The 14,920-nt window shown below is 33.8% G+C and overlaps 3 protein-coding genes across 3 annotated transcripts; 2 read left to right on the plus strand and 1 right to left on the minus strand.

Annotated features, from left to right (window-relative positions):
- The first annotated feature begins 944 nt into the window (after nucleotides 1-944).
- Nucleotides 945-5,149, plus strand: LOC115979278 (MATH and LRR domain-containing protein PFE0570w-like). The gene is made up of 5 exons (XM_031101262.1): nucleotides 945-1,432; nucleotides 1,541-2,832; nucleotides 3,671-4,081; nucleotides 4,339-4,568; nucleotides 4,663-5,149. Exons 1-5 carry the CDS (start codon nucleotides 1,338-1,340, stop codon nucleotides 4,915-4,917), a joined length of 2,283 nt encoding a protein of 760 aa, XP_030957122.1. The 5' UTR covers nucleotides 945-1,337; the 3' UTR covers nucleotides 4,918-5,149.
- A 2,636-nt stretch (nucleotides 5,150-7,785) lies between these two features.
- Nucleotides 7,786-10,506, plus strand: LOC115982818 (60S ribosomal protein L34). The gene is made up of 4 exons (XM_031105538.1): nucleotides 7,786-7,987; nucleotides 8,166-8,245; nucleotides 9,986-10,095; nucleotides 10,200-10,506. Exons 1-4 carry the CDS (start codon nucleotides 7,909-7,911, stop codon nucleotides 10,291-10,293), a joined length of 363 nt encoding a protein of 120 aa, XP_030961398.1. The 5' UTR covers nucleotides 7,786-7,908; the 3' UTR covers nucleotides 10,294-10,506.
- Nucleotides 10,507-12,311: 1,805 nt separating this feature from the next.
- LOC115981617 (glutathione S-transferase U10-like) lies at nucleotides 12,312-13,488 on the minus strand. The gene is made up of 2 exons (XM_031103896.1): nucleotides 13,115-13,488; nucleotides 12,312-12,996 (listed from the first exon to the last, which is right to left on the minus strand). Exons 1-2 carry the CDS (start codon nucleotides 13,436-13,438, stop codon nucleotides 12,634-12,636), a joined length of 687 nt encoding a protein of 228 aa, XP_030959756.1. The 5' UTR covers nucleotides 13,439-13,488; the 3' UTR covers nucleotides 12,312-12,633.
- Nucleotides 13,489-14,920: the final 1,432 nt, after the last annotated feature.

Consider the following 14,920-nt stretch of genomic DNA (forward strand, 5'->3'; position numbering starts at 1 on the left):
TTGTTTAGCTTTTTTTATTTGGCTTTACTTGAAATAAAGTTGTTTATTTTAGCAAAAAAAAAAAAAAAAGCTAACATAGGAAAATGTAGAAAAGCATCTTCACATAAGATTTTTCATCGAAACAAATGAATCAGTAACATTTTGTTTGTTTTAATATATAAATTCTCTAAAAAAAGTGTCATTTTCCAAATTTTTTATTTTTGGGAAAGTTATTTCGTTTTCTTATGTTTGATGACAACCTTACAAATGAACTAAAAACATTATTGGTGAGACAACCTTATTGTCCAAAAAACCTTTAGCAGAGTCAAAAGCCAACTTATTTTTTTAATAGGATTTTTCATTAATTAAAGATGGTTTTCCTTCAACCAATATTTTCTAATATTTCTAAACACATAAAAACAGGAAAAAATTGTCTTTACATTAGGTTTTTAACAAAACAAACACAAATAGAGACACATGTGTTTGACATTCAAGAATCCTATAACCATACCTTCCTCCTCAACCACCCTTAGAAATGGTGGATGAACACTGATACAAAAACTACTCGAAATTCAATTTACAAGTAACACATGTTTTTACATTTTTTTCATTCAGGAATCCTATGAATCACACCTTTCCTCAACGACCCCCTGAAAACGGTATTTTGGGTGATCCCTTAACATTGACATGCACCTAACCAAAACCACCACCGACCAAAAATCCTTAGGACAGGTAAAAAAAAAAAAAAACAACAACAACAATAAATTTTAGTTTTTAGTTTTTATTAAAATAAAAGAAAATCCTCAACGCACACAAAGTCACAAAAGCAGACAAAGTGTCCGTGTCATCTATCAATTTTGACTCTCCGTTGTCTCAGTTGTGAAACGTGTAAAAAAAACCGAAACTCTAGAAAACTGTTACACTCGGACAATCAAAGTGAGCCAGAAAAAGAAAGTTTCTTTCCCACTTAATATTCCTCTTAACGTTGCTTTCTTTCTTTCTCTGCGGAATTTTCTCTATCAATCTCTTCCCCTTTAATCTCGCCAGTTTGGTCTCAAACAAACAAAAAACAATGGCCTAAATTTTTTGTTCCAATTCCCTTGTTTCAACTTTCAAACTTCATTTTCTACAAGTGGAATGTCCACTATCTTATATGAACGTTGATTGAGAAATTTTCTGTGCCCATGTCACTCTCCACCTTCCTTTAACTTTGCTTAGAATTGAGGGGAATTTTTTTTAAAAAAAAGTTTTGATCTTGATTGAAATGATGGGTACCAAAAACTTGCTTACGCTTAAAGGCCATATAGATTTGGCGGTGATATTAAACGTGTTTTGCAAATGAGTTTGTGTACTAGAAGATGGTTCAATTCATGGCTTTTATGGCTTCTGTATTGGGTTTTATCTGCAACTACTTGTTGTATGTTTTTGGATTAGTATTCAAATTCATATGCAGGTAATAAAGTTTACATTTTTTTGTTCTGGGTTATTGTTTTTTTTTTCAAGGTTTTTACTTGTTTAAAACTGAGAGTTTTAATTTTTTTTTACTCGTTTCTTTTTACAGATCTCTGGAAAATTATTGCAAGAAGGACTATGGTTCAAGGTACTTGGATATGGAGGATTTTAGAGAGGAGGAGGGTGGTGTTTGGTTAGAGAAAAGTGAGAGTGGCAATAAAGGCAATGGAGAAAGTGAAAATTCTATGTCTGCCATGGCTGCCACTAGTGCTAGTAAGTATGAGTTTATGATTGGGAAAGGTATTAGTGGCTTCGTGGAACAACCAAAAAGTATGAGCCTCAGTGTCCAAGAATTGTATCTGGGTTCAAAAGATTACACTGTTTGCAACAATACAGAAAACAAAGATATTGTAAAGGTTAATTTAGAAGAAGAGGTTGTCGGTTTAGATAAAACAGAGGACTCTGTTGAAAGCTTTGGTGTTGCAATGGTTTTAGAGAAAGCAGAGCAGAAAATGTTCACTGAACATGTGGTTTCTGAGAAGGGAGACATTGTTGGCTTAGAAATAATCAGTTTGTGTAAGGAAGACTCCGTGGATGAAGTTGAATCGGTTTCAGAAGATTGCTCACTAAGGTTTGGTTCAGAACCTGAGTCAACTAGTTCGAGTGGTGAATTGTCAATGAACAAGTACATAGTGGATTCAATTACCTATGAGTTTTTCGCCTATAGAAATGTTGATAAAGCATTGGAACCTGTAGGCCTTTTGGCCAATGATGCTGAAAAGGTGGTAGAAGATATTGAGGAAGAAAATGAGATTATTGAGGAAGAAAGTGAGATTATTGAAGAAGAAAGTGAGATTGTTGAAGAAATTTCAAGCTGTGAAATAAGTCTTTCTGATCCTGAAGAAACTGATGCCGATGATGATTCAAATGATTCTGATGAAGAATATATAGAATTCGAACCCCATTTCAAGAATTTAAGCAGCTTGGAAGCCAAAATTTTGTCTGGTGAAGTTGTGAACAAACATGAAGAGGAAGATTTAGTCCAAGATGAGAAGGAACCCGAAAATAATTTGGAAAAAATTGAAGGAACTAACTTGGGGGAGAAACCAACCAAATCGAATTCTGATGATCAAAATGACTTGGATTACATGTGGGAGCACGACGATGTAATAGAACAGCTGAAATTGGAACTCAGAAATGCAAGAACTGGTGGACTTCCCACTATTTTAGAAGAAGAAGAGCCAGAGTCTCCAACCATTGTTGAAGGTCTAAAGCCACTGAAGATCGATGTAAAGTTCGAGTTCAAAGATCGAATGGAAGAGATTCAAAAGGTCTACAAGAGCTATGCAGAAAAAATGCGAAAACTAGACATGTTGAATAGCCAGACCATGCATGCAATCGGTGAGTTTTTTAATTACTTATCTCTCATTTAATTTGAATTCTCATTTGTTAAAGCAGTAGTGTATGATTAAAACCAAATCTGAGGTTGCTAAACTTTGTTAGTGTGAGTGGCACGTCTGTTGACTTTCAATTTGCAGTGTTAGTGAACATATTTGTATTAGTATGCACTTTTTTAAAGGATTATACTCCAATTTCTTACCACAATATTCTGTTTTTGTTGATACTAACAGTAATAAAAAGAATTCTCTTCTATATACAGTTTCATGACATAAATTACATCTTTTTTTCCATTACTATAAACAGTTGAATATACTATTTGGTTGTACCATCTGATTCTGTTGAAGATTTTTTTCTAAAAGGATTCTTTAAGAGATTTTTTTTTTTGATGAAAGTTTCTTTAAGAGAATTGTTTTACATGGTGGGTCTCCATCATATTTAAATTTGAGCTAATTATGGGCACTTAATCCTCTGATATCTTAAATTAAGAATGGTACAACTAATGGCAATCAATATCCAAGGTGTTTATTATCATATAACCGACCTTTCCCCTTCCCTTCATTACTACCAATACTTTAAAGGCATAAGAACATCAATAATGACTTTATACCCCACTTCCATTGCTCTTGTGGTTCTAAAGGTATCCAACACAGAGTAAGCCTGAAAAGTCGTATTGGACTGATAAGACAAGTTTCATGTCAAATATTTGATTAATAAAAGTGAAAACGAATGTTTTTATTAATATTTATGATTAGTTTCCTTTCAAAAAAAAAAAAAAAATCAATTTCTTTTTGTTTTTGTTTTGAATAACTTTACTGATCTGCTTTATGATCATCCATAGGATTTCTTCAGCTGAAAGACCCAGTTAAATCAAATTCAATGCTAAATTCTTCAGCCTCAGCTGCTAAGTCTCTTCCACATAACATATGGCTGCGTAAACAACGAAGGGTCACAGCTGATCCAATGCAGAAATTCACTGGAGAATTGCAAAGCAACTTGGAATTGGTTTATGTTGGACATGTTTGCCTTTCTTGGGAAATACTCCATTGGCAGTATGGGAAAGTCCAAGAACTTCAAAATTCCAATTCTCAAGGTTTTCAAAGGTATAATCAAGTTGCCGGTGAGTTTCAACTCTTTCAAGTACTCATGCATAGATTTATGGAGAACGAGCCATTTCAAGGTCCCAGAGTGCAAAACTATGTCAACAATCGATGTGTCCTTCGTAATCTTCTTCAAATTCCAGCCATCAGAGGTAATCAAAGTTATGAAGTGAACAATGACATTTCTCTAGAATTCTAAGTTGCACACTTTTTCTTGTATACCTACCATACTTAAATTTTAATTGTTAATATAGGATATTCCCTTATATAATATATATCTAACAATAAAAGATGTAAAATTAAGATTAGGTAGGTATAGTACATTAAATATAAAAAATTGTATCTTAGAATGATCCTGTCATTTGAGCACCTTGCATCTTCATAAAATAATGTATATTTGCATTGCTAGATGATTGCTTTAAGGAGAAGAAGGTAAGAAGAGATGAGGAGGAAGATGCAATTTCAAGCAGCATGTTAGCAAAGATCATTGAGGATTCACTGCGGGTCTTTTTGGAATTTGTTCGTGCTGATAAAGATGAAAAGAATGTGATCCTAAATAGTCCTCACCAAAATCATATCAATCTCCAACATGCTGCAGACTTAGAGGTTTTGATGAACACTCGATCTGATCTTCAAAAGGTTTGCTTACTTAGTTTCTATATAACTAATTGTTGGGACTTCTACTTTGGTTTGTATTTCAAAATGTTAAACCTTCTAATCTCATGTCTTGCAGAAGGAGAAAAAGCTCAGGGACATACTGAAAAGTGGAAATTGCATAGTAAAAAGGTTCCAAAAACATCAGAATAATGATCAGTTGGATCATTTGCAACTCGTTGCTCAGGTTGAACTGAAATTGGTTTCAAGAGTGCTAAATATGTCAAGATTAACAAGGGACCAATTAGCATGGTGTCATGGAAAACTAGACCAAATTAACATTGTTAACAGAAAGATTCACATGGAACCTACATTTTTACTTTTTCCATGCTGAAATGGCGTGCAGTGCCACGATTTTTCTTGAACTATGTACATTCAATGTTGGTTACAGGTTTATAGCAATAGATAAAAGAAAGCAGAATGGGATTAGATTTCCTTGATAGAGAAATTCTACGATACTGTATACATACAATAAATTGCTTATTTCACTAGTGAAGTTTTATAAACTTCCTTGATGGAGAAATTCTACGATACTGTATACATACAATAAATTGCTTATTTCACTAGTGAAGTTTTATAAACTATTTGGATTTTTTTTTCTATTCTTTTTGTCCCTTATATATGGATTTTGGATCAGTCTGATTCATCACTGATAACCCTTTGAAAGAGCAACGTTCCTTTGATATTATGGGTTTTTTTTTGGTGTTAATTAATTTCTCAAAGAGTGGTAAAAGATTTTATAGGCATGACTCATGAGTCCCAAGCCCAGTTTGGCTACATGGTTCTCTGGCTACATGGTTAGATGACCAAAAAACAGTAGAACTTTAATATCTCTAGTATCATCTGCAGCAGAAGCTATAGCCCAGTGGGAGTACTAGAGAGCAACAAATGGTTCCATTAAAAGAAAGAAAAAAGAAAAAACAGAAAAGTAAAACAAAAAAGAGAGAGAGCTACAAATGGGATCAACAATATTTAATGCATCCCCTTGCAAAATAATCCTAGTGAACCCCTCTCCTAGCTTTCTTATTTCTTGCGCTAACCGAAATCACCCGAATCTAGAAAGCTTTTGATTTAGATTATTTATTTATATTTTGATAAACAAGAATATCTAGATGTCTTTGAGTATTTGATTATTCTTTTGACTGTTTGTAGTCATTTTGTTCCACACATCCCAAGTTATTACATGGAAAAATCCCACTAGGGTGGCCCAAGATGCTTTGAGTTAGATTATGAGTCCATTCTGATAGTATCCCAGATAATTTGATAATTTGAGCTAGGGGGCATAAAATTTAAATATAGATCATTGTATCTGGATCACTGTTGCATATTGGGCACTCCATATCTTCAAATGCGAATCTCCTAGCCCAACTCAAAAGGTGTTGCACTTTCTTAATTATTGTAGTGCGTAGACCAACTTATAGGTTGGGTTCGGAATTCGGCCCATCTGTAATATTTAAGTACATGGACTTTTGCAAGAAAAATAAAATTTTCATAAAGTGCACATAACGTATTGGATATTCTATTTCTATACCAAGTTGAACAATAATGTTATTAGTTTTACCTTTAGAGAGAGAATTCAAAATTTTTAGATTTTAGTTGTTATTCCATGCAATCATTAAAAAATTGTTCAAAGCTCAAATTAAAAACTTAGGTAATCTAATTAGAATTATTATTTTTTGAAAAATATAAAACTTAATTTAATTAGAATTATTTTGTACTGAATTGTTTCATTCAAAAAGACAAATATAGAAGGTTTGCATCACTATATAGTGTTTACAAAAATCTAAAGTTGAAAAGGTTTTTAATGTGAGTTATTAATCAAGGTGTATTTTGAAATAGAGGTATAATTTTAATTAGTTTAAATTGATATATTTAAATAAATAAATGTTAAAATGATGATATGAAAAAATAATGTAAGCTTTCAAATACTTATGTAGGTAGACAAAGTTCGGCCTAGGTCGGGACTAGCCCAAGAGCCACAGACCCATTGTCTAGCCCACAAATATGGGGTGGAGCTAGGTTATCACATAAATGACTAGGTGACCACATTAAGACCTAAGTAGGCCGCACTTACTCGCCGAGGAAGGAAGATAATGCCTTAGGGATGTCCATCATCCGAGCACAAGATTTGATATCGAGTTCAAGTTATTAGGGAATCATTGTAGTGACAAAGTCATAGGACCCATTCCCTGAGGTGGGATTGGACACACTAAAATAGTAGCCTAGACCCTAAGAGCCACCCAGATATTGCAAATGGTGGGACCAACATTCGAGTGGAATCTTCTTATCATTGCAATTCCACTAACGAAAGAGTATATAGGCAAGAGACAGGTGAGAACTGGTGTTTAGAGCATTTTCAAGGGAGAGAAACATGAGTGAAGGAAAGATTATTAACTTGAATTTGGGAAGAAGTGATATAGCTCAGGACACCTAAGGGATACCTTGACTGTCTAAGATCCTCCTCTAGTAGTTAGACTTGTAAGAAAAAAATTACCTCACAACCGTTCTTAGCCACTGTCTACTAGCTAAAATCTTCTTGAGACTTCTTATTGTGGGCTATACTCAAAGCATTATATAAATTAATCGGGGGTTTAGGCCCAACAATTCATACATCATTGTGGCCGTACAACCACAACTTATATTATAACATTAGAATATATATATATTTGTCATCATTTATTTTCTTGAATAGTTTTATTATGACTAAAGTACACATTTGGTCATTAAAGTTTATGGTTATTTTCATTTTGGTTTTTTATGTTTTATAATTTTCATTTTGGCTCCTTGTGTTCAATTCATTTTCATATTAGATTTAGATCTTTATGTTTCAAAATTTTCATTTTAACCTTTTATATTTAATTTAATTCTTTATTTGACCCCTTATGTTTCAAAATTTTCATTAATTTTTTTATATATAGTATTTTAGACCCTCACAAAAGTGGATTAATAAATTTTTCACGAGTGAAACCGAAGCTATTTATAAACAATTTGATTAGATTAGTTTAGAGATAGGAGGACATGTATGAAAGAAATTTTGGATAGATGGCTGAAATTTAACAAAAACAAAACGACGACGGTTTTTGTTTGCACGTGTGGAACTTTTAAAGAAAACCCCATCCACGGTGTCCAGATCTAGACCGTCCTAAAACCAATCAAAGTCAAGATCTCCTCACAACCGTCCGATCTAGGGCAATAAACACTTCCGAAACCCTCAATATATCTATCTTCCTCTTTCTCTCTCTCAACAATTCCAAAGCCTCCCTCTCTAATCCCCCAAAACCCTAAGAGAGAGAGAGAGAGAGAGAGAGCTCAGAGCTTCGCAAAAATGGTGCAGCGTCTCACATACCGCAAGCGGCACAGCTACGCCACCAAATCCAATCAACACCGCGTCGTCAAAACCCCTGGTAAAAACCCATTTTAACTCTAATTTGTGGTCAATTTTATTGGGTTATGAATTTTTTATTTTTTATTTTTTTTTGAATATAATGATTGTAGTGTGTATATGTGAAAGATTTGGTTTTTGGGTTTGTTTTTGTTTTTTCTGATTGGTTTTATTGTTGTTATGATTTTGGGGTGTATTAGGAGGGAAGCTAGTGTACCAGACCACAAAGAAGAGGGCAAGTGGACCCAAGTGTCCTGTAACTGGCAAGAGGATCCAAGGGGTATGTTGTTTTTTGTTTTAGTTTTTCAATTTTGTGTATTGGGTTTTCTTTAATATGTAGAGATCTGAGCCTGTGTTGTTGCTTTGATGGCGTGATTGAATGTGTGGAAATAGTTGGAAATGTTGAGTTTTTGAGAGGAATCTGATTGGTGTTATTGATAATTATTGGTAAATATAAAAAATTATTGAGACCCAGTTGATTTTTTGTTGTCAATTAGTGTTTATGAGTATTGTTGAGTGGATTTGGAGATGGTTAAGTAGGAATGGTTAAGTTATTTGTGAGGAAACAGTAGTGGATTGGAGTGATTGGGAATGGGAATGGGAATGGGAATGGTATTTCTTTTATTAATTTTGTTTTGATGAATGTAGGGTATAAGATAGATCTAATGGCAAAGAACATTAATTGATATTGTTGTGGAGTCGGGTTTATAACTGATACTGATATTTTGGGTATTTGAGTAGAATTGGTCTCTCTTGCGGTGATTTTGGCAAATGGGGTTTTTGATATTACCATGTGTTTATAAACATTGAATTTGCTATTGTTGTTGAACATTAAGCGGTTACAAAGTGGTGTGAGCACTTTTGCATGACCATATTTACTCAGTTTTATACTGGGTGTGGATTGGTGGCTGAAATTTTCAGCAATTCTAGCCACTGTAAGTTACAAGAATTGTAGCTCAAGTGCACGGATGTTGAGATATCTCTGTTATGCTCATCTGATTGGGGCAAATTGCTTTTGGTTTGATTTGCTATGCTATTGTCATTAATTCAACTAATAACTGAACATGGATTGAGATGCTAAATGAACTAAAACTTAATAGGATCCTGCTAATGACTAATGAGTGCCTTGTGCACATCTTTCTGTGTATTCTTGTCCATTTTATAGATCCACAATAATTTTTTTAAAGAGATGTGCTTTAGGCACTCATTAGTGAGACCCTATTAGGTTTTAGTTCATTTAGTATCTCAATCCATGTTCAGTTATTAGTTGAGTTAATAGCAATAGCATAGCTCGACAAAGCAAAAGCAAGTTGCCTATCATGGTTTCAGTTTTCTTGTTCCTTTTATCTTTGGCCGTGAGACTGACAGATTTAGTCAACTTCGTCATTTGTTTTAGTATGGCTGATCAACTCTAGGTCAAATGGTGCCTACTGCCCTTGCAAGAGGAAAGTGGTGGATGAGGTTATGGTTTCAAGGGAAACTGTATGTGTTAGTTGCCTATGATAAATGTGTGTGTGGCACCTGATGATGATGATGATTCATGTTGAGATATACCTTGTGCTTGGGTCCACGGTAGTTCAAGGATTTTGTAGCGATAATCAAAAAATCCAATAGGTACTTTAATTAATTAAATTAAAAAACCCAATAGATGAAAATTATGGTTCAATTGTATGTTCAATGACAATTTAGTGAATTATTTTTATGAGTTTACTCTTCAAGATTCTACTAGAGCTGTGTTTTAAATTGTTGCAGTAGCTGTTTACTTTGTGAGACAAGAAATTGCGTCTTTCTCTTTCCTGAATATAAGATTTTTTTAGATGTTAGATTGCTTTTCATAGTCAGAAAAGCTTGTAGCTTGATTGTTGATAATATTCATTGAGTTTTGTTTTATTCAAAATTATGATGGATATTGTATTATTGTTATTTGCACAATTGTGGCTATAATGTGTGATATTTTTTCTACTCCATCTAAATTATTTTTACACTTTCAGCTATAATACAATTTTGGCTGTGTTTGCAGATTCCTCATTTGAGACCTGCTGAATATAAGAGGTCTAGGTTACCTAGGAATCGGAGGACTGTTAACAGGGCTTATGGTGGAGTACTCTCTGGAAGTGCTGTCAGGGAAAGGTTTGTTCTTGTTAGACCCTAGTATTATCAGTTTTTTCTCCTTGAATTTTTTGTTTTCATGTGCTTGGGGAAAGTATTCTAAAGTGGTTCTAATTTTTTGTTAGGATCATTCGTGCCTTTTTGGTGGAAGAGCAAAAAATTGTGAAAAAGGTCTTGAAGATTCAGAAGACCAAGGAAAAGCAAGCCTCAAAGAGTTAAGTTCAAGATCTTAGCGAGCTTCTAGCAGCTTTAGTGTAATTTTGGCTATTGCAGCGCGTGGAGAAACATGGAAAGTAATTTGAGGTTTTCTGATTTGGATCCGTCTTTTGTTTTGGTTTGAACCATGTATTTGTTGACAAATCCATTATGCTAAGATTTTGCTTGTTTCTATAATTTGTCTCTTGGTAAATATATTGTTGCTATGTGATGTCTTTTTAGCTTTCTATTGCAAGCATTTTTTTAAATAAAGTCTGGCTCAGATGCTTCATAGGCATTGATTTGCCATTTACAGTTAATGTTTTTCGATCACCTCAGCCTGATGTTTTCCAATATATGATGCCCCAACCCTAACTCCCAAATGCTCTCTCCGCCCGCTCAAAACGTTTGTTTATTTTAGGTACAATTCCTCACTGATGTGAGTTATGTTGCCAAATTTCAATGAGTTGTGCATGGTTTTGAAGTACAGAGTCAATCATAATCAGGTGTATAAGAGATCATGATGGATTTTAGTTGTAGAAGACTGGTTGTAAACTACTTCTGGAGAGTTTGGCGTACCTTTAGTATTTTTTTTTATTTGAAAGTGTTCTTTTGTTTTAAATACATAATAGCAAATAGTAGTGGGTTTTAATTTTCACTTTTTAATTAGTTAGTGGGTGATGTGGTAGTTTTTCATTACAACAAAAAGAGATTTCACTTAAAAAAAAAAAAAGTATTGGAGATAAGCTATTTAAACTTTGGAATTTTGGGCAATAAAAGAGAAGAAAAAAGTAATTTTATTTAGCATACTTGTTCATTTTAGAAAGCCCCCTTAATATCTGTAGGGTTGGCCTCATTTGTAGACTTGCGTTCTTCCTCCTATTTGGTTCTCTTGCAGTGATGTCTTGGATGGACGGTTTCCTTGGTCAGCCCTTGAAGACTGGGAACATTGTGAGTTCATAATTGGAATGTTGAGAAGAACTACATGGTTGTAAAATTGTGCAAAATACATTAGGTTGCTACAAATCCACCCAACTATGTCCATCCTAGTTTGCTTCAAATCCACCCAACACCGTCCAATCACCGCCATCACAACACATGATATTCCAATCACAAAATCAACCAAAAACAAAGGAAAATCAAATAAAAAATCAATCCAAACCCAAAATCAACCTTCAATGGAAAACTCATCAACTTAGAGCCAAAAATCAAACTTTTAACAAAAAACCCATCAACCCAAACCCAAGTGCTTGAGAGCTACAGCGAAGGAAAATGGGAGAGGAAGTAGAGATGAGATGTGATTTTGTGATTATGTGGTGGGGGTTAAAACTGAGTGGGAAAGGAAACTTCTTTGAAGCTTCCTAGTTTGCAAATATCTCTACAATATGATTTAATTACAAAAGAATCGTAATTGAGTTTTTTTTTTCCCCAAACAAAGCTAATGATTTTATTTGGAATTTTATTTAAGTCTATATTAAAATTTTTAATTCAAATCAGTACTTTTTTTTAACAAAAATTTTATGTCGTTCACTATACTAATTGTAAATAAATATATATTCAGTGCGTAACCTTGAAATGACACATTGAAATATTTCATTGATGGTGGTATGATGGTCGGAGACACCAATCTGTCAGCAATTGCCGGAACCACTATTTTGGTGGTCTAGCCATCGGTGTTGGTGGTATGGTGGGTGGAGGCACCAATCCGATAGCAGTCGTCGAAACTACTATTTTGGCGATTTGACCACTGGACCTCCGACACAGGTGGCTCCATTGGCCGAGCTACCAATTTCGGTAGTTTACTTGAAATATAAGTTTAAATTAAAAAAGTATAACCATTAGAGAAAATAATAAAAAATTAATAAAGAATAAATATTTTATTGAAATATCTTCTAAAATAGATTGACCGATATAGGTGTTCTAAAAAACTGGTTGTATAAAATAGAAAAAATAGGTTTTTATATTAAAATAGATAGAAATTTTTACACAAAGTGATGTGAATGCTCTAAGGGCTACATGCTGGATATACACTGATTTCTGGCTTAAGAAAAATCATACAGCCATACAATGACAATGACTATTAAGAAGCATCCTTGAGAAAAGTCTACCTTCTCTCTCTGTAATTTTAACAAGCTGCAATTTCTAACTTTAATGGAAATCTTTCTAGCATATGCGAGTTTTAAGCATTGAACAGTAGAAACAAAACACTCAGCCAACCCTTTATAGAAACCAAACAGTAGCACCATAGTTCTGCTTACATTTATTTTTTTGGCTAAGAGACAGGATTTATTTCTAACAACTAAAAGGTACAACCATCATCAATCAGAGCTTGATACATGGTAAACCTGTCTTTCCGCTTCAATATTAAGCTTGAGTAGAATTAAGCCAGACTCTGAGCATGGCAACCACTTTGTCATGAGGCGGTAGTGTCTCCTCCATCAGAGGGCAGTTCTTCAGAGCATTGACCCATGAGAGAAACTTTGGGTTCTTTTCTGATAAGAGTACCGCATCCATGGCCTCATGAACAGCTTTGTAGTTGCATCCATGTGAGCCAATAGAGATACCAAGATACCCTAAGCTCTCGCCATTGAAGAATGGGTTCTGCCCCGGAAAATCCTTTTCAATACCTTCTTCAAACACCTTAAGCACTTGGCTCAAGTCTTCAATGGCTTCCTCTCTTTCCTCCTTGCCTTTGGCCCCGAAGATGATGTAGAAGATTGGCACAACCTGATGATACCAAAATGCTTTTATTAGTGTTCAATACACCATTGCATCTGCCGTTTATCCTCAAAAAAGAAAAACACTATAGCATCGAAATTGTGTGTGAGAGAGAGAAAAAACCCACCTTTTGATCATAATAGTTGGCCCAAAAACGGACTTTTGCCCTTTGGTGAGGATCCTCAGGCAATAGTTTTGGGGTGGTATTCCAGCACTCTTCTATGTATTCAAGAATAATTAGTGACTCAGCAATGGATTTCCCATTGTGAACAAGTACAGGTACTTTCTTGTAGACTGGATTGTGGCGAAGGAGTAACTCACTTTTGTTTTTCAAATCTTCCTCCACATACTCATAGGGTATGCCTTTTAGTTTGAGAGCTAGCTCAACTCTAGTGCAGGGATTGCTGGCCCATGTTCCAAACAAGACAACTTCACCTTGCTTCTCCTCCATTCTCTCTCTCTCAGTTAGCTTTCTTTTAGACTGAAAAGCCTTAATTTATAGAGTTCATATGAGAAATTTCTTCCAATCATCTTCATCTTTTTGGTCAACAAGTTTTGTCTGTTTGGTTGAGGAAGCTGACCAGGAAATTAATGAGGTTGACCCATTAGAGATCTAGGATCCATGTGTTATACAGTTTCTATAATCAGATAAAGAAGCAGGAAAAACGTATTGGCTTACGCAAGATTATTGGCCTTCGGCCCTTTGTCCAAGCTATTAATTGAGCCCACTATTTCCACTCAGCCGTATGGAGTGCTCTTGAAGTAGGAATGTCTATTTATTTTTTTGGACCACACATGTTCAAGCAGGGATGGAGCCAAAACTTAGAGTTAGGGAGGGTGGTTTTGCTGTTGGTTGTGTGCAATGACTTCGGCCTTCAACTTTGTTGCTACTTAGTCGCTTAGCTGCTAGTTGTTTAAAAAATTTTAAAGGGTCAAATTGTTTATTTTAAGTAAAATTGGTTGATTATGCTTAATATATATATATATATATATATATATAGTTTATCGTTGATAATTTTTGTTGTTGTACTAATTTTTTTGGGTTTGTATATTTCTTTTTTAGATTTTAGACTTATAAACATTTTTTAATGGTCTTTAAAATGTGGAAAATGGTTTGAACTAAAAACTTTTTTACAAATTGTTGATAATGTAAGTAGTGAGCCCAAATACGAACCAATACTCTTAAAAGAATCAATAATATTTTTAAGAGATCAAAAAGTGTAATTTTCTAAAACAAAATTGCTAAAATTAGTACCCATGTATATAATAATATTTTTTTTTTTTAAAAAAATTGGGGGGGGGGAAATTACCATGGCTCCGTCCATGTGTTCAAGTAGGGAGGGGACGTGAATTCAAGTCACAAATATGGATTATTACCAAAAAAAAAAAAAAAATTGTCATTATTACTAAACTATCAATTGAAATACATTGCAAGCTCATATAGTTAAAAGTTAAACTATATCGTAACAATGAAATGATGATGCCAAGAATTTAGCTGATGTAGCAGCTCATACTTTAGCTAAATAGTTTCTTAAGTGTAATGCTTTTGGCTCTTTTGATTTGGATAGCTGTTCCTCTTGTTTTGAGTTTGTTATCAGAAGTGAATTATGTTCTTCTGTATATATAGCTTTACCTTTTCTCTTGTAAATAAAGTTTTTTATTCATTAAAATAAATTATACAACAAGAAGTGGCTTTTTTATATATCCATTATTGGATAAACAACATAGGATATTCATATCCATTTTATTCAGTGGCGGCTCCAGAATTTTTTTTCAGGGGTGTCATTAAGAAACTTAAATTAATAATAATTTAATAAAAATAGTATTTGAATTTATCGAATTATCGACAAAAAAAATGCAAATACAAGAAGTTTAAAAAAGAAAAAGAAATATATGAAGTTTTACAATTTCCTTTTAAGAGTTTTCATATTTT

The sequence above is a fragment of the Quercus lobata genome, chromosome 3 (genome assembly GCF_001633185.2).
Source record: "Quercus lobata isolate SW786 chromosome 3, ValleyOak3.0 Primary Assembly, whole genome shotgun sequence".
Lineage (NCBI taxonomy): Eukaryota > Viridiplantae > Streptophyta > Magnoliopsida > Fagales > Fagaceae > Quercus > Quercus lobata.

Coding starts and splice junctions, on each gene's coding strand:
- LOC115979278 (XM_031101262.1), top strand. CDS start 1,338: ATGGTTCAATTCATGGCTTTTATGGCTTCTGTATTGGGTTTTATCTGC. Junction 1,433..1,540: donor GTATTCAAATTCATATGCAG/GTAATAAAGTTT, acceptor TTCTTTTTACAG/ATCTCTGGAAAATTATTGCA. Junction 4,082..4,338: donor TCAAATTCCAGCCATCAGAG/GTAATCAAAGTT, acceptor TTGCATTGCTAG/ATGATTGCTTTAAGGAGAAG.
- LOC115982818 (XM_031105538.1), top strand. CDS start 7,909: ATGGTGCAGCGTCTCACATACCGCAAGCGGCACAGCTACGCCACCAAA. Junction 7,988..8,165: donor CCGCGTCGTCAAAACCCCTG/GTAAAAACCCAT, acceptor GGGGTGTATTAG/GAGGGAAGCTAGTGTACCAG. Junction 10,096..10,199: donor GGAAGTGCTGTCAGGGAAAG/GTTTGTTCTTGT, acceptor ATTTTTTGTTAG/GATCATTCGTGCCTTTTTGG.
- LOC115981617 (XM_031103896.1), bottom strand. CDS start 13,438: ATGGAGGAGAAGCAAGGTGAAGTTGTCTTGTTTGGAACATGGGCCAGC. Junction 12,997..13,114: donor CCAACTATTATGATCAAAAG/GTGGGTTTTTTC, acceptor TGGTATCATCAG/GTTGTGCCAATCTTCTACAT.